This window comes from Otolemur garnettii, unplaced genomic scaffold (assembly GCF_000181295.1).
Source record: "Otolemur garnettii isolate 467f Iridium unplaced genomic scaffold, OtoGar3 scaffold00140, whole genome shotgun sequence".
Lineage (NCBI taxonomy): Eukaryota > Metazoa > Chordata > Mammalia > Primates > Galagidae > Otolemur > Otolemur garnettii.
In genome coordinates this window covers 4,974,535-4,991,879 of record NW_003852535.1, presented here as the reverse complement: position 1 = coordinate 4,991,879, position 17,345 = coordinate 4,974,535, and the positions used below count along the sequence as shown (strand labels likewise).

General features: G+C 46.3%; 2 protein-coding genes across 2 annotated transcripts in view; one reads left to right on the top strand and one right to left on the bottom strand.

Moving 5' to 3' along the window:
* LOC100948965 (cytochrome b ascorbate-dependent protein 3) overlaps nt 1-8,593 on the bottom strand; it is a 13,625-nt gene extending 5,032 nt beyond the window's left edge. The window contains exons 1-4 of the mRNA XM_012810674.2: nt 8,321-8,593; nt 5,485-5,591; nt 4,011-4,209; nt 2,308-2,516 (exon numbers count right to left, since the gene is read on the bottom strand). Coding sequence (XP_012666128.1) covers nt 2,308-2,516; nt 4,011-4,194 — 393 coding nt within the window. The 5' untranslated portion in view covers nt 4,195-4,209; nt 5,485-5,591; nt 8,321-8,593. The remainder of the gene's footprint in view (nt 1-2,307; nt 2,517-4,010; nt 4,210-5,484; nt 5,592-8,320) is intronic.
* Nucleotides 8,594-8,945: 352 nt separating this feature from the next.
* Nucleotides 8,946-15,483, top strand: TMEM138 (transmembrane protein 138). The gene is made up of 5 exons (XM_003798751.3): nt 8,946-8,969; nt 10,845-11,110; nt 12,761-12,932; nt 14,588-14,663; nt 14,931-15,483. Exons 2-5 carry the CDS (start codon nt 10,983-10,985, stop codon nt 15,041-15,043), a joined length of 489 nt encoding a protein of 162 aa, XP_003798799.1. The 5' UTR covers nt 8,946-8,969; nt 10,845-10,982; the 3' UTR covers nt 15,044-15,483.
* The last annotated feature ends 1,862 nt before the right edge of the window (nt 15,484-17,345 follow it).

Genomic DNA, 17,345 nt, shown 5'->3' with positions numbered 1-17,345 from the left:
AAAAAAAAAAAAACCAAAACAGTGCAGGACGCAGGACTGTCCCACCCAAAGCGGGACATCTGGTCACCCTATGCCTGTTTCAATTACACCAGCAACAAGATTAGCCTAAGCTAGAGCAAGACTTACATAAAATGCTTAGCTACAGTCTCACTTTCCCAGAAAACCCAATCAGCCTTGTCTGTTACCCTGGGGTTGAGAAGTGCTTTGTCTTCATAGCTCACAGCAACCTCAAACTTGTGGGCTTAAGTGATCCTCTTGTCTGTCTCAGCCTCCCCAGTAGCTGCGACTACAGGTACCTGCCACAACACCTGGCTTGCTTTTCTATTTTTTTTATTTACTTATTTATTTAGAGACAGAGTCTCAGTTTGTTGCCCTCGGTAGAGTGCCGTGGCAGCATAGCTCATCATCTGAGCTCATAGTCAACCTCAGACTCCTGGGCTCAAGTGATTCTCTTGCCTCAGCCTCCCAAGTAGCTGGAATTATAGGGATGAGCCACCACACCCGGCCTGTAGTTTTTCTATTTTTTATTAGAGAATGGGTCTCACTCAGGCTGGTCTTGGAACTCCTGAGCTCAGACGATCCACCCACCTCAGCCTCCCAGAGTGCTAGAATTATAGGTTTGAGCCACTATACTCAGCCTTCAGCCCTTGCTTCTCAAACTTCTATTCCTATGATCCTAACACTCTGGGAGGCTGAGGCGGGTGGATCACCAGAGCAAAGGAGTTCGAGACCAACGTGAACTAGAGCAAGACTCTGTCTCTAAAAATAGCCAGGCGTTGTGGCAGGTGCCTGTAGTCTTAGCCACTCAGGACGCTGAGGCAAGAGGATGTCTTGAGGCTTGGTGCCTGTAGCTCAGTGGCTATGGGCACCAGCCACATACACTGGAGCTGGCGGATTTGAATCCAGTCCGGGCCTGCCAAACAACAATAACAACTACAACCAAAAAATAGCCAGGCATTGTGGCAGGCACCTATAGTTCCAGCTACTTGGAACTTGTCACAGGGTGACATAGTGAGACTCTGTTCCCCTCCCCCCCAAAAAAGGGGCCCAGAGCCTACGGCTCAAGTGGCTAAGGTGCCAGCCACATACACCTAAGGTGGCAGGTTCAAATCCAGCCTGGGCCCACCAAAACAATGACGGCTGCAACCAAAAAATAGCCAGGTGTTGTGGCAGGCGCCTGTGGTCCCAGCTACTTGGGAGGCTGAGGCAGGAGACTCGCTTGAGCCCAGGAGTTGGAGGTTACTGTGAGCTGTGATGCTACCCCACTCTACCCTGGGGGATAGCTTGAGGCTCTGTCTCTAAGAAAAAAATAAAAATAAAAAAAGAGGATCAGGCAGTGGCTGTGGCTCAAGGAGTAGTGCGCCAGCCCCATATACTGGGGGTGGCGGGTTTAAGCTCAGCCCCAGCCAAAACTGCAAAAAAGAAAAAAAAAAGAGGTTGCTGTGAGCTATGAGACGTCATGGCACTCTACTGAAGGCAACAAAGTAAGACTCTGTCTCAAAAAATAAATAAATAGGCTCAGTGCCTGTGGCTCAAGTGGCTAAGGCGCCAGCCACATACACCTAAGTGGCCAGTTCGAATCCAGCCCGGGCCCGCCAAACAATAATGACGGCTGCAACCAAAAAATAGCTGGGCACTATGGCAGGTGCCTGTGGTCCCAGCTACTTGGGAGGCTGAGGCAGGAGAACTGCTTGAGCCCAGGAGTTGGAGGTTGCTGTGAGCTGTGATGCCACAGCACTCTACCCAAGGGGACAGCTTGAGGCTCTGTCTCAAAAAAATAAATAAATAAATAAGGTGGCACTTGTGGCTCAAGGAGTAGTGCGTCAGCCCCGTATACCGAGGGTGGTGGATTCAAACCCAGCCCCGGCCAAAAACTGCCAAAAAAAAAAAAAATTAAAATAAATAAATAAACAATAAAACTCCTCCCTTATACAGGCCTAACATTGGAACAGAGAGACTACTTCTGGCATTGCCTCTGATTTACAGAGAGATGGGAATGGAGAAGGTAGAAATAAGACAGCTAATTAGAACCCTATGGTCCATGCTGTGACTAAGTTAGCACTGAGGGCTCTGAGAACACAGATGAGCAGTGGGATGGGTAAGAGGAACAGGATAAGTGTGCCAAGTCACCAACTGCCCCCCCAATCCCTCTCAAGTGCAAATTTTATGGGACATGTCCTATAAGGCTCTCTCCAGGCAATAAGCAGAGGCAACATTTGGTGGTGATATGAGCAAAGCCCCAACTAGAGCCTACAGCTGCCACATCAGGCAGTGGGAACTCAGAGAAGGCAGGCAGAGAGAACCCACCTGGCAGGCGAAAAGGAAGACGGTGGTGATGCCCAGCCAGCTGTGCAAGGAGTAAAGGTTGGCAATCCCTTTGTGGTTGTGGAACTTAAACACAGCAACCAGCCCCACCACAGTGAGGACAAATGCCATCAGGTGTAGGGCAGCATGGAGGAGTTTCCAGGGCAGCTTGGGCCCCACCCATGACTGGGGCAGGCGGTATACCAGCGACCCTGAAAGAGAGCAGTTCCAAGGCTCAGCCTCTTCCCTTGTGCTCATCGCCACATCAGGACAATTACCCTGAGAGGATTCAACACAGCCTCCCAGGAGAAGAGGAAATGCTAAGACGCTGGTTATCAACTCCTGTCATCATCTATCCTCCCATCACTTGGAGGATAGTGGTCAACCAGGAAGAAAAGACAGAAGGGCCAGTTAAAAAGGGAGCAGGGGGGTTGGGAGCAATAGCTCACACCTGTAATCCTAGCACCCTGCAAGGCCAAGGTGGGCAGACTATCTGAGCTCAGGAGTTTGAGTCCAGCCTGAATAAGAGCAAGACCATCTCTACTAAAAATAGCCAAGTGTTGTGGATGGCACCTGTAGTCCCAGGTACTTGGGAGGTTGAGGCAAGATGATCACTTGAACCCAAGAGTTTGACATGGCTGATACCATAGCACTCTACCCAGGGCAACAGAGGGAGACTAAGTCTCAAAAAAAAAAAAAACAAAAGGGAAGAACAGATTTCTTAGATCTGTTGTTCTCTCCTTAAAATAATAAATGCAGCTTGTGTGTAGTTTCCAGGCTAAAAATGTCACAGTCATTATTTCACACTAAACTCTCATAACTAAGATTAGTTCTCAAGAACAGTACCAAGGTCCAAATCTGGCCTCTACCTCTTAGCTGTTCAGCCTCTCCTTTTGGTCTCAGTCTCTTCTACTGAAGAGTGTGAGTAACAATGAGTCCACCTTACAAACTTATAAGAACAAAATGGGGCCATACATATGGAATGCACATGGTAAGCTGCCATCATCATTGGGCGGCACCTGTGGCTCAAAGGAGTAGGGCGCCGGCCCCATATGCCAGAGGTGGTGGGTTCAAACCCAGCCCCAGCCAAAAACTGCAAAAAAAAAAAAAAAAAAAAAAAAATCATTATTCCCATTTTACAAGCAGGGAAGATAAGGCTCACCTAGACCCCAAGGCACAAATTTGAACACATGGGGCAAAGCCAGCAAAACTGGCTCCAAGAAGAATATGCAAGTTCCTCATTCAGGGGCCTGATTATACAATGAGAAGCTTCAATGTCCTATTTCCTAGAGCTGGGGTCAGCAAACTACAGCTCACAAGCCAAATCTAGCCCACCACCTAGTTTTGCAAATAGTTTTTCTGGAACACAGCCATGCTCATGTGTTTATGTACTGTCTATGCTACTCTTTCAATGTAATGGACTACAATACAGATCATACACCTTGCAAAGCCCAAAATATTTACTACCTGGCCCTCTACAAATGAGTTTACTGACCCCTGCCCTAGAGTATCTGTAAAGCTGCCTTTCTTAGATTCCCACACTCTTGCCACTTCCTCCTCCAAATGACAGCTAGGCCCAGTGACACCCCAACCCACCTACCCCCCTAGGCTCAAACACAATGACAAAGGCCAGTCTTGGAGAGCAAAAGGGCTATCCAATCCAGGCCCAGGCCCTAAAATGCCTCCTTGGCTGACCTCTTACTCACCAGCTCCGTAGAATACCACCATGCCTGCAACCGTGAGCACTGGGTGCCAGTTGAACGTATAGGCGCTGCCATCCCAAGCAAAGCCGCCACACCAGAACTGCATCCAAAAGGCAGTGAAGAGGATGCACATCGAGCCCAGGGACCCCAGTACCAGGCAGGACAGGTAAAACCACCCTGAAGCCATTCTGATCAGGCACTCCTAGAAGAAGCGTAAGTCACAAGTCCCTGTTGGCACAGATACTCCCCAAGTACTGGCTAAAGGAAGTAACACTGACCTCCCTCTTGGCCCATGGGATAGAATCTTTTTGCTTTGGTGCTCCTGCAATCAGCTGAGCACTGTCCCCACGAGACCATGATGGCTATGTGGGCCAGATCTCTGGTTACAGACAATGAGTGAGGCCTCCCACCCCAACACCTGGCAGTCACAGAGCAGCAAGGTCAGGGCTATGGCTGGCCTTGGACTAGGCTAGATCCAAGGCCCTAGGAGCACAGCCCTGGGATTAGTCTCCCCTCAAGGTAAAGAATTAGCTCTCTAGGAAAGAAGGGATAGGAATCATAATCCAGGATGTATCACACAAATGTCCAGCCCCTGGGTTCTAACATAAGAAAGTAAAAATCACAGTCCCATAAGACAAACTATCACATTGGCAGAGAAGAAGTTCAATGGGCTCCTGCCTCTACAGAAAAGTTCTTCTCTGGATGGTGAACTCTGTGGGGTTAATCTTTAAGGGGGTGGGGGGTAAAATCAGGCCTTCACTCAAGACTCCTCACTGTAAACCCTGAGTATTGAGTGATACTCCTCAGCTGTCTCCAGGCCTGAGACTTCTGCTTTCTCTCCCTCTGGGGAAAGTCCAGAGAAGAAAAGAGGAAGCAAAAAGTCATGGTCTAGAAAGCAAGAAGTTTATTTTGAGATTTCCACACATACTTAATAAACTCTGAAACTGATTCTGGTTTCAGGCACAGCAAATGTTTAAGCCCCTAAGGAGTTGTTCTTAAAAGCCAGGTAAGTTGGCTTGGCACCCGTAGCTCAGTGAGTAGGGTGCTGGTCACAGACACCAATCCTGGCAGGTTTGAGCCCAACCCGGACCTGGTAAACAATGATAACTGCAACAAAAAAAAATAGCCAGGAGTTGTGGCAGGAACCTGTAGTCCCAGCTACTCGAGAGCTGAGGCAAGAGACTTGCTCAAGCCCAGGAGTTTGGGGTTGCTGTGAGTTGTAACGCCACAGCACTCTACCAAGAGCAGCGTAATGAGACCCTATCTCAAAAAAAAAAAAAAAGCCATGTAAGTGGGCAAAACCATAAGACTGGCCCATCTGTAGGCAGCATAGGCCTTGGCCTCGAGGCAGTCACCCTGTCCCATGGACTCATACCAAGAATGCAACAATGTGGTCTCCTGCAATTGAGGTCCCTCACTCTGAACCAGCTAACAGAGAAGAGTAACATCCAAGGAAATAAAACATGTGACTGCTTACCTTCAGTCCTAGTGGTAGGCTGACAGAATGGTGGCCTGGACTTCAAATATTACTAAATGGGCACCTTAAGCAAATCACTTAATGTCTGCAGAACTCCCAGTTCTCATCTGAAACAAAGGCACAGCAATGAAAAATACTATTTATTAAATACCAGGTATAGGCTGGGCACAGTGGCTCATGCCTATAATCCTAACACTCTGGGAGGCTGAAGCAGGTGGATTGCCTGAGCTCAGGAGTTCAAGACAAGCCTAAGGCTTGGTGCCTGTAGCTCAGCAGCTTGAGCACCAGCCACATACACCAGGGCTGATGGGTTTGAACCCTGCCCGGGCCTGCCAAACAATGACAACAACAACAACAACAAAAATAGCCAGGCAATGTGGCAGGCACCTGTAGTCCCAGCTACTTGGGAGGCTGAGGCAAGAGAATCATTAAGCCCAGGAGTTTGAGGTTGGTATGAGCTGCAACACCACAGCACTTTATGGAGGGTGGGAGACTCTGCCAGAGCTAGAGTGAGACCCCGTCTCTAAAAATAGCCAGGTGCTATGGTGGGCACCTGTACTCCCAGCTACTTGGGAGGCTGAAGCAAGAGGATTACTTGAGCCCAAGAGTTTGAGTTTGCTGTGAAATCATAACTCACCAAAGGTGACAAAGAAAGACTGTCTCAAAAATAAACACCAGCTATGAGCACTAGAACCTTCCAGACATGATACCCCTGACAACTCTGTGAGGATTATTATCCCTATTTCATAAATGAAGACACTAAACTCAGCAAGATTAAGTAACTAGTATCAGGACCCAGTAAGTAGGCAGGGAGATTCAAACTCTTATCTGTTTGGCTTCAACACCCATGATTTTTCCTTGACAACAGGTTGTCCGAAAATCAAGGAACAGCCAATATTGTCACTCTTTTTAGGTACTGCCATCACAGTATTTTATCCTAACTACTAACAAAAACCTGAAGCTCATGGTCCCCACGCCTGCTCAGACCTCTCAGTATCCCTGAGCAATGAATGCCATACCACTACACCTCTCCCCATGTTGGGCTATCATAAGGTGACGCAAATTATCAGTAATCTCTGAAAAAGAAAAATACAAGCTTCCATGAGGCTGGCTGGAGACAATCATGCCACTAGCTTGACAGACACTTCGTTATTCAACTACTCAGCTCAGAAATTACCCAGCCTTGACATTCCTCCCACCCAATTCTTCCAAGGACAGAGGAAGTTTCACGTCACCAGATATTCAGCTAAAACACCCTCCACTCCCAGTGAAATGTTAAGTTAGCATTAAGGAGCTCTTGCTCAGCAGGCTCCATCCGTCTGACAACATCTACAACTATATTTTCTTCATAAAAGGAACAGTAAATATAGTCCCAAAGGGATTGTATCCACACTCCTAGAAAAGGTCTTGGACTGCTGTTTGTGACAGACTTACAGTAGATGATAAGGACACTTTCCTGACAGAGGGCCATAAAGTTTTACTGCTCTCCTCACAATACATACCTCAGCCCTGCCTATTACTGAAATAAAGAGCAGAGCAGGGGGAAAGGAAGAACGCAGTGAAGACTGCAATGCAAATGCTGAGAATATCCTCTTTTTTTGTTAAGAACACAGGCTTAGCTATGATTTCAGGATGTGCTCACCAAGGTTTGGTCTCCTGTTCTGCCCTCATTTCACAGATTCCTATTCTAAGGTGGGGGACCTCAGACTCTTCTGTAAAGGACCACATAGTAAATAAAGGTTTTGTAGGACACATGGTTTCTGTCATAACTCTGCTGATGCTACAAGACTAGCAATAGACAGTATCTTAAAAATGAGTATGGCTGTGTTCCAATGATGTTTTATTTATGAACACTGAAATCTGAGTTTCACATAATTTTCATGTCACGAAGTATTATCCTCTTCATTTTTAATCATTCAATCACATAAACACTGCTCCGGTGGGACGCATTTGGCCTGTGGGCTGTGGTTTGTTGATCCTGATCCTACTCTCCAGCCTAGTACTCTCAATTCCTAGGCAAAAAGGATTATCCTGGGCTGAGCTAAAACAGGTCAGGCCCAGGGGAAATGGGTATTTCCTGTTCAGCCCTAAGACTTAGAAAGAAGTTCTATTCCAAATTACTTCAATGTTGCTTTTATAATTTACAATTGCAAATAAATTAAGGGGAAGGAAATAGTATGTTGGCCCCTTTTTTCAAATGGATTGGGGGTGAGGGACTTTAAGAATCCTGAAAACAGACTTATGGTACAAATGTTGAACCCTTATCTTATCGATCAAAAACTACTAACACTGAGGCCCAAAGAAGGAAAGTGACTCAGTCAAGGTGAGTGTCAAAGCTATTGCGAGAATTCTGGTCCTACTCCACTTGACCTCCGAGGACTCATTTCCAAATGTAGTCTCTGTTCAAGTCAGAACTCAGGAATGAGGGGCCCAAACATTCCAGCCAGGAGATAGGTAAGCAAGGACTTCCTGAGGACCAGGGTGATTCCGGACCCATCCTTCTGATTATGATCAGGTCTGGCTGGCTCAGGTATAACAACAAGAACCCTTCCAGTTACCCGGGGGCGGATCCCTGACCCTTCAGCTGGGCGCTTGGTGTTAGCTAACATTGGGAGAAAACTGGGGAAGGGGCTCCTCCTGCTTTCTGCACCTTCCGAAGAGCTTTTGTACATTTATAACCACCACCTTGGAAGGAAGGGTGCGGAGGACGGTACCCACTTCCTAAAAGAGAAAACTGAGGCCAAGCGAGAGGATCTCAACAGCGCGAAGCGAGGGAGCAGCGGAGCCAGCATTCAAACCCAAGTCCGTGAACTCCCAGCCACGGGCTCCTTCTCACCCCTAACCACGGTGGGACGCAGCGAGGCCGGGGCCTCCGGGATCCGCCTCTCGCCACCCAGCGCCCTAACTGCCGCTCCCGAGGATCACCGGAGATGGAGAATGACTCTCGAGCATCTACAGGCAGGTGGCGCCGCCGCTCAAAGCAGAACTGGTGGCAACACCTCACGCCTTTATAAGCTCGCCGCATTTCCGGTAGCGCGCGAGGCCGGTTGGGAAATGGAGTCCGGAGCCTCGGGCTCGCCAGCTCCCACGGCGCCAAGGTGCTGGCTCTCCGCGCCGGTTCCTCCATGGGCATTTCTTCCCCAAGTCCGGAGTCGAGGCCCAGGGAGTGCCAAGACGCGTCTACCCTATCCCTCAACCCTCATCCAGAGGAAGCGGAAATGTTCGTGTTGACGTGAGGTTTCCCGCCCGGAGCCGGCCCTCGCAAAGGCTCCGCGCAGCGTGGGCAGGAGGCCTCGGTCAGCAGGCGGCGACGCTAAGAAGCCCACAATCCCACGCACCCGACAGAACGAAGGCCCCAAAATCGCGTCCCAGTCAGCAGGCACGGTGTAGACGTAGCCCGCGTCTAGCGCCTACTTCCGGGATTTAAAGCCGACTTCCGGAAGCCGGGACGGCGTCCCCATGACAACCGACGTTGGGTCTTGGAGGTGAGAGCGGTTGTGGAGTGTGGAGGAATGGGTATAGGGGCAAGAAGTGAGATTTTTTGTTGCTGTTGTTTTGGGTTTGGGTTTTGTTGCCAGGCCAACTCCATTTACAGTGGATTGGGAAGTGTGAGGAATACTGCTGTGAGTTCACAGGGAAGGCGGCAGGTAGCGGTGCGCGAACTGTGAGGCGGCTTCATTACCTTACAAATCACAACTGCTCTACACCGGAGGAGGTGATCGACCGTGCAGCGAGCGCCGTCCAGTTCTGTATAACGGATCCTCACAGCAGCGCTCGGTGGTGGCCTCTGCAGCCGTGGTTATGAGCACGGGGTTGGCGTGACAGCTAGTAAGGAATCGTGGCTCTGCTCACCTGCGACCTGGAGAAATGACTTGAATTCTGACCCTTGTGTCCTTGCTTCTAAAATGGGATAATTCCCACCTTGCAGCGTTGTTGGAAGCTTAAAGGAAATGATGTTTATTGACAAGTTTATCCATGGTGTTGGTACCTAGCGGATAGCTGTCCATATTATTTAATGAATGAGGAAACTTCTCGGACTCACAATAGCCACGTTCCCCCCACGTTGGTGGACTTCTCCTCCAAGTGAGGTGGATGAGGTGCCTTAACCTCTCAGAGCCTAAGATGGTTGTAGGATTAAGTAAGTTTGTAAATATAAAGAGAGTTTGTAAATTGTAAAACATCTTACAGTTGTTAATTTAAATACTCTCTAACAATCCAAAGTATTTTGAAAAAAATTTAATTTCAAAATATTATGGGGGTACAAACATTTTGTTTACATAGTTTGCTTTTGTATATTTTAAGTCAAAGTTATAAATGTGACTGCATTTTGAAATTTTTGTGTAGATTTGATTCAGCTGCAGGATCACAGGACACCCTAAGTGTGAATCTGGGAATCTGTGAAAATAAAGATCCCGCTCTCTTCACCCGGTGCCACTGTGTAGCTACCATAACCTTAAACCTTAAGAGTTTTATAGGAGAGCAGTATCCCTTCTCAGCCTTTTCTGCCTATACCACTTCCCACTTCTGTGCTGACATTTTTCCTGCCTAGTGACCTATCAGCCTATCAGTTATCTAAGAGGCAACTGGATCTGAATCCCAGCCCTGCCATTTAATACCATTTAATATGTGACTTTGGACAAATTATTTTAGCTCTTTGGGCCTAATTTTTTCATCTATAAAATGGGAAAAGTAATATAAACTCAAACTTAGGAGGTTACTGTGAGACTTAAGTCATATTACTGTTTAAGACAGTCCCTGGCACATTGTAAGTGATGTATAAAGGTTTGTTGCTGTTATTACTACTATTACTACTACTGCATGACCAAGCACTCTTCTCTGTAATACCACTAAATTCCTTTGGTTAGAAAGAGCTTTGCGGGTGGCGCCTGTGGCACAGTGAGTAGGGTGCTGGCCCCATATACCAAGAGTGGCAGGTTCAAACCTGGCCCCGGCCAAACTGCAGCAAAAAAATAGCCAGGCAGTATGGTGGGCACCTGTGGTCCCAGCTACTCGGGAGGCTAAGGCAAAAGAATCGCCTGAACCCAGGAGTTGGAAGTTGCTGTAAGCTGTGACGCTATGGCACTCTACCGAGGGCAATAAAATGAGACTCTGTCTCTAAAAAAAATAAATAAAAGAAAAGAAAAAGAGCGAGCTTTGCATTTAGAAGGTTCCAGGCATGGAGAAAGATTTGAGGTTAAACGCCCCTAGAAGAAATGATTTGTTGGGCTTTTTTGGTTATTGGTTTTGTTTACCACACTATCCCAAGCACCTGGAGTGGTACCTGGGTGCATACTAAGTTCTCAGCAAATGTTTATTGTATTAATAAATTTCTAACCTTACCTTTCTTTTTGTCCCAACAGGCCTTTGCCTTAGAGCAGGGAATAGCTCTGATTCAGAGGAACCAGAAGCCACTCCCCTGGTGGTGGGGAGAGAACCAGGAGCTATTTTCTAGGGAACTGTGGAATGTGCTCTTGGGGGCCCAGGAAAATAAAAGGAAGATGCTCCAGACCAGTAACTATAGCCTGGTGCTTTCCCTACAGTTCCTGCTACTGTCTTATGACCTCTTTGTCAATTCCTTCTCTGAGCTGCTTCGAATGGCTCCTGTCATCCAGCTGGTGCTTTTCATGTGAGTTCCGTGGGTAGCTCTGAACCCAAGCTCTTTGAAGGCCCTGACAGTCGTGACTTAGCATTATAAATTTGGTAGACATGAGTCAGAAACAATAAAAGTTAACATTGTCCTGGGCTTGCCAGGGTACATAGATATGGTCACTGGTCCTGTTTTCATATACTTCTAACAAGGGTTGGGGATAAGGGGAGCAGTTTAATATAGAAAATGAGGGGGTCAGACTGCTGACCCCCTCAGTCTGACCCCCTCATTTTTTCCATCTGTAAGTAGAATTATTATCATTGCCTTGAAAGAGTATTACAAAATGATAGATTAAAAGGAAAAGAAACTCCATACACACACACATACACAAGTAAACATTCATACAGAGGGTACCCCAAAAATGTATACACATTTTAAGAAAGGAAAAAGCTATTAAATTTGTAGTATTCAAGTCACGTTTAACTTCTGTAAATGTAAGAGGTGCTCAACATGACTTATATTCATCTTTTGTCATTGGCACATATTGAGTATTATAATTTTAATACAGTTTTTTCATTTCTTTTTTTTTTTTTTTTTTTTTTTTTTTGAGACAGAGCCTCAAGCTATCCCCCTGGGTAGAGTGCCATGGCATCATGCTCACAGCAACCTCCAACTCCTGGGCTCAAGCGAGTCTCCTGCCTCAGCCTCCCAAGTAGCTGGGACTACAGGCGCCCGCCACAGTGCCCGGCCATTTTTGGTTGCAGCCATCGTTGTTTGGCGGGCCGGGGCTGGGGATTCGAACCCGCCACCTTAGGTGTATGTGGCTGGCGCCTTAGCCGCTTGAGCCACAGGCGCCGAGCCAGTTTTTTCATTTCTTAAAATGTGTATACATTTTTTTGGCACTGTGTGTGTTTTAATTGGAGATAAGATCTCGCTCTGTCACCTAAGCTGTAGTGCAGTAACGTGATCATAGTGCATAGGACGGCAAGTGTTAACATTTATCTTCCACAATTAGTTACAGATTATGAGGCAATGTCCAAGCTGAAAACCACAGTCTTGGACATGATCTTCCTTCATTCAGCAAATATTCAGTGGCCTGCCAGCCAGTGTTCTAGCTGCAGTGGCAAAGCTAACAAGTTCCTGTGCTCTTGGGGTTTCCATTCTAATGGAGAGGAACAATGAATACATAAAGAAAAATAAGATAATTTTAAATAGTGATGTCATACACTGGATATAGAGTGGCTGAAGTAGAGAGAGGAGAGATCCTTTAGGTTGTAGAGTTAAAGGAAAGTCTTTCTCAAGAGGGGACATTTGAACTGAGTCTTGAGTGGCACAAAGGCACTAGCTATGCAAAGATCAGGGCAAGTACATTGTTATCGTGGTAGATGGCATTGTCTGACAGGACCCTGTTGTGTGATAGACAGAGCTGGCATTTTCTGGACATAGGAAAGAAACTACCTTCTCAAAAGTGCCTACTTGGCTTATTGAGTTGAATGTCAGAGCAGGAAAGACTTGTCTATGGACTGCACCTCAGCTGATAGGGCCAGTGGATAATTTCAGCTTCATGTTATTTGGGTCTCAAAACCAATGCTATCTCTGTGGGGGTTTCAGATGACTATTTCAGAGGGAAGGTCTGACCCATGGACTTAGGACCTCCATTTATCTGTATTTTGTTTTCTGTGTCTGCAGCATCCAGGATATTGCAGTCCTCTTCAACATTATCATCATTTTTCTAATGTTCTTCAACACCTTCGTCTTCCAGGCTGGCCTGGTCAACCTCCTGTTCCATAAGTTCAAAGGGACCATCATCCTAACAGCTGTGTACTTAGCTCTCAGCATTTCCCTTCATGTTTGGGTCATGGTAAGAGTAGAATTCTGAGTTCCTGAATCTTTAAAGGGTTAAAAATAGCTTTTCTCTGGGAACCCAGCATCATTCTTTTATAACTCACACAATCCTTAATGGGAAACAAGTGAAATGAAAGTGGCCCAAGGTGGAGCACTAGGAATGTGAGAGTTTCATGAAGCACTTTTGCCCAACATTATAAGTCTTTTTTGGGGGGTGGGGGGTGGGAGACAGTCTTACATTGTCACCCTTGGTGACACGTCATAGCTTACAGCAACCTCAAACTCTTGGTATCAAGCAATCCTTTGGCCTCAGCCTCATGAGTGGCTGGGACTACAGGTGCCCACCACAATGCCCAGGTATTTTTTAGAGATGGGTCTTGCTCTTGCTCAGGCTGTCCTCCAACTCCTGAGCGCCAACTGTGATCCACCCACCTCGTCCTACCAGAGTACTAGAATTACAGGCATGAGCCACTGCACCCAGCCCCAACATGTGTTGAATAACAGCCTTACCCAAGAGTTGAGGAACTCTTCTGGAACACTTAGTTCACCTTGCTCTAAACAGGCCTACCAAGGTTAAAACAGGTAGTTGAATCTGTTTTATCATTAGCTATTTGGGCAGGCAAGTGTTGATATCAGGTATTCTTAAGCATCAGTGTCCCATGGCTAATGAATTAGACTATGGATGTTTCTAGAAAATAGCCAAGCAAGGGGACTGCTTACCCTTGAATGCACCATGCTTTTGGCTGGGTTCCCATCACATAACTAGAAAAACCAACCTCCAAGATGCCTCTCTTTGGTTCTAACATAGGCCCTCAGATTAGATCCAGTTTTCATGGTTTCAGATTTCTCCCATTTGACAAATTCTTCCATCTCTTTGAGTATCCCACGTGTTTCTCATGTACTCATTTTGATGGGACATATTAAAATCTCAGTATTCTCCAGTCACTTAATTTTAATATTTTAATGTTTTTAGAGATGGGGGTCTCACTGTGTTGCCCAGGTCAGACAGAATACAGTGGCTATTGATAGGCAGGATCATAGTTTGCTATAGCCTTGAACTCCTGGCCTCAAGCAATCCTCCTATCTCAGCTTCTCAAATAGCTGGGATATAGGCATACACTACTGTATCAGCCCTAATCACTTTTTTTTAAAGCCCCCTTTTCAACCAAACCTGCTGTAGGTTTCCTTTATGATTGCACAGAGAAAATTAGAGCTCCCTACAAAAGAAGCAGAGCAATGCCAAAATCTATCTCTCGGTGCTTCCGGAAAAAGATGTGCTTTGGTTCCTAGAGCCAAAATAGGTGCTGGCTTTGTACTATAAAGCTGTTAATCTGATTAAACTATAAGTGCAAGAGAGCCTTTATCTGACAGGAGCTGAGCCTGAGATTTTCAAGGCGAGACAGTGACCAGCTGAACTATACAAATATATCATTTCTCCTTGGCAAAGGCTATAAAATGAAAGGCGATAAATAGCTTAGTTAACATTTCCTCCTTCAGGGTTAAAAGTGTATTCCCTTACAGCAGAAAACGGAGCCTGAGGCTCCTTTGAGAAACATTTCTTGGGGTGAGATAGCATGATTTTAGACCAAGTGGCATCTCTGCAGCTAACCAAGTTGGGAGATTTTAGGGCCTCAAGTGTCTAGTAAATTTTCTCTGTCATATCTCCTTCAGAATTTACGGTGGAAAAACTCCAACAGCTTTGTTTGGACAGATGGACTTCAAACACTGTTTGTATTCCAAAGACTAGGTAAGGACCAGAGCATCAAGCCTCACTGGGTCCCACAAATATCTCTGGCAGAGAAGGCCTTGATCCTGGCTTCCCAGTTCTGTCATGGCTGGCTAGGGATAGTTGGGACAGCCACACCAAGAACAGGAGGGATTACTGCCCTCTGCCCTTGCCGGGAGACCATGGGAAATCATGAGGCAGGCCCCTCAGCCTTGTTAGGTTCTGTTCTTCTCCAGAAACAAATGTTTAGCACATCCCTACAACTTCTTTTCTGCTTTTTATCCACAGCGGCAGTACTATACTGTTACTTCTACAAACGGACAGCTATGAGACTAGGCGACCCTCGCTTCTACCAGGACTCTTTATGGCTGCGCAAAGAGTTTATGCAAGTCCGAAGGTGACCTCTTCTTGTCACACAGATGGATGCCTTTCTTTCCTGATAGAAGTTACGTTGCTGCTGTGCTGGGAGGCTTTTCCTTATGCACCAGGAAGCAGCTGAATTTTCCTAGGAGACCACAGGCCAATTACGTTCAGCATTCAAGAAGGGAGATCCTCAGTTAAAGCGTTCCCTAACAGATTCCAATACATAATCCATCAGTCGCCTCTCACCTCAGTTCTACCCACTTTCCTTCCTTTCCTGCTCCATACTGTTCATTCTCTCTGACCTTTCTTTCTTAAAGCAGGCTCTGTGGCTCTTACCCTTATGAAGCTTTTCATTTAGACTGAGACAGGAGGATCTCCAGCCCCCACTTTCCTTGTACTAGAACGAGTGACTGAAGGATGTGACAAGTGGTAGGTGTGTGCTTCTGACTGATCACACTTTAGACATTTATACTTTATACCCGAGGTACTCTTTTTTTTACATTTTATAAATAGGAAATAAATTTCTTTTTTCCATAAATGGTGGAGTCTGTCGGTCTAGCTAGATCTCATCATAATTAGGAGGCATGCCAAGTCCTGGCTTCATCCTTTACTTGACCCATGATCAGATTGAGCCACAGATTGAATACAGATATTTATTGAATCTCATTATGAGTATAAGGGTTTTTTGCAGAAATTCAAGATATATTCTGAACTCCCACCCCCCTCAGCCCTGGAGTTCCAGACCAATATGCTTCATTCAGACTCTTCCTATCAGAAGCCTAAACTGCCTTCAAAAGGGTAAAAATATTCTTTAGCCTGTTTTGGCAAAAGAAACTTCTAAGATTCATATGCCCAGAGCATCAGTTTTCTTTTTTCTTTTCTTTTCTTTTTTTTTTTTTGAGATAAAGTCTCACTACATTGCCCTCGGTAGAGTGCTGTGGCATCCCAGCTCACAGCAACCTCAAACTCTTGGGCTTGGGCGGCGCCTGTGGCTCAGTGAGTAGGGTGCTAGCACCATAGACCGAGGATGGCGGGTTCAAACCTGGCCCTGGCCAAACTACAACAAAAAATAGCCAGGCATTGTGGTAGGCGCCTGTGGTCCCAGCTATTCGGGAGGCCGAGGCAAGAGAATCACCTAAGCCCAGCAGCTGGCACTCTACAGAGGGCAACAAAGTGAAACTCTGTCTCTAAAAAAAAAAACTATTGGGCTTAAGTAATTCTCTTGCCTTAGCCTCCCAAATAGCTGGGACTATAGGCGCCCACAACTATGCCCAGCTATTTTTTGGTTGGAGTTGTCATTTAGCAGGCCCGGGCTGGACTCGAACCTGCCAGCCTTGGTGTATGTGGCTGGTGCCCTACTCACTAAGCTACGGGCACCGAGCCTCTTTTTTCTTTTTAGTATCAGTTTTCTATTGTCAGAAATGTGTAACGTTTCTAGTGCTTAACAGACCACCATCAAACTTCAGGGACATACAATAAACAGTTACTTGGCTCTTAAATCTTAGGTTTCAGCTGATCTAGACTGGGTTTGAGTGATTTCAACCAGGCTTGCTCATGTGTCTGGTCAGCTGTGGGTCAGGAAGGCAACTGTGATGATCTTGGGATCCTTTGGCCCTTGGCTAACTCAGCATGACCTTAGCTGGAAAAGCCAGGGTTCCTCTGTCACATGGTTGACCCTCCAACCCACTTGCCTAAGATCTGTCCACATGACAGTGGCAGAGGAGAGAACAAACCCCAGTGTGAGATCCCATTTCAAGCCTCTGCTTGGCTTGTGTCTCTTACTGTGCTATTGGTCAAAGTAAGTCATGTGATCGAGCCCACTGTCAAAGTGAGAAAGTGTCACAAAGTTTCAAGGCCAAAGGGATGGATGCTAGAAAGGCAAAGAATGGGGACCATTAATTCAATGAGGTCCATCATACCAGAGTTTCTCTATAAAATGTGTTATTCAGAGACGCTTTGGCACAGACGTTGGCTAGCTTTTTCAGTGAAGAGCCAGACTGTAAATATTTTTAATTTTCATGGCACAATTTATGTAACTCTGACATTAAAGGATGAAAGCACCCATAGATGATATAATGCATAAATGATGTAAATGAATGAACATAGGTATGTCTATTTTCACTGAAATTTGAGTTTCATATGATGTTCTATGTCACAAAATGTTCTTATGAGTTTTTTAATCACATAAAAATGGGCTCGGCACCTGTCAAGTGGCTAAGGCGCCAGCCACATACACCTAAGGTGGCAGGTTCGAATCCCCAGCCTGGGCCCGCCAAACAACAATAATGGCTGCAACCAAAAAATAGCCAGGCGTTGTGGCGGGCGCCTGTGATCCCAGCT

Bases quoted from the DNA above. Each gene is read 5' to 3' on its own strand.
- TMEM138 (XM_003798751.3), top strand. From the start codon at position 10,983: ATGCTCCAGACCAGTAACTATAGCCTGGTGCTTTCCCTACAGTTCCTG. The intron at 12,933-14,587 runs GTAAGAGTAGAA...TATCTCCTTCAG, and splicing joins CCCTTCATGTTTGGGTCATG to AATTTACGGTGGAAAAACTC. The intron at 14,664-14,930 runs GTAAGGACCAGA...TTTTATCCACAG, and splicing joins GTTTGTATTCCAAAGACTAG to CGGCAGTACTATACTGTTAC.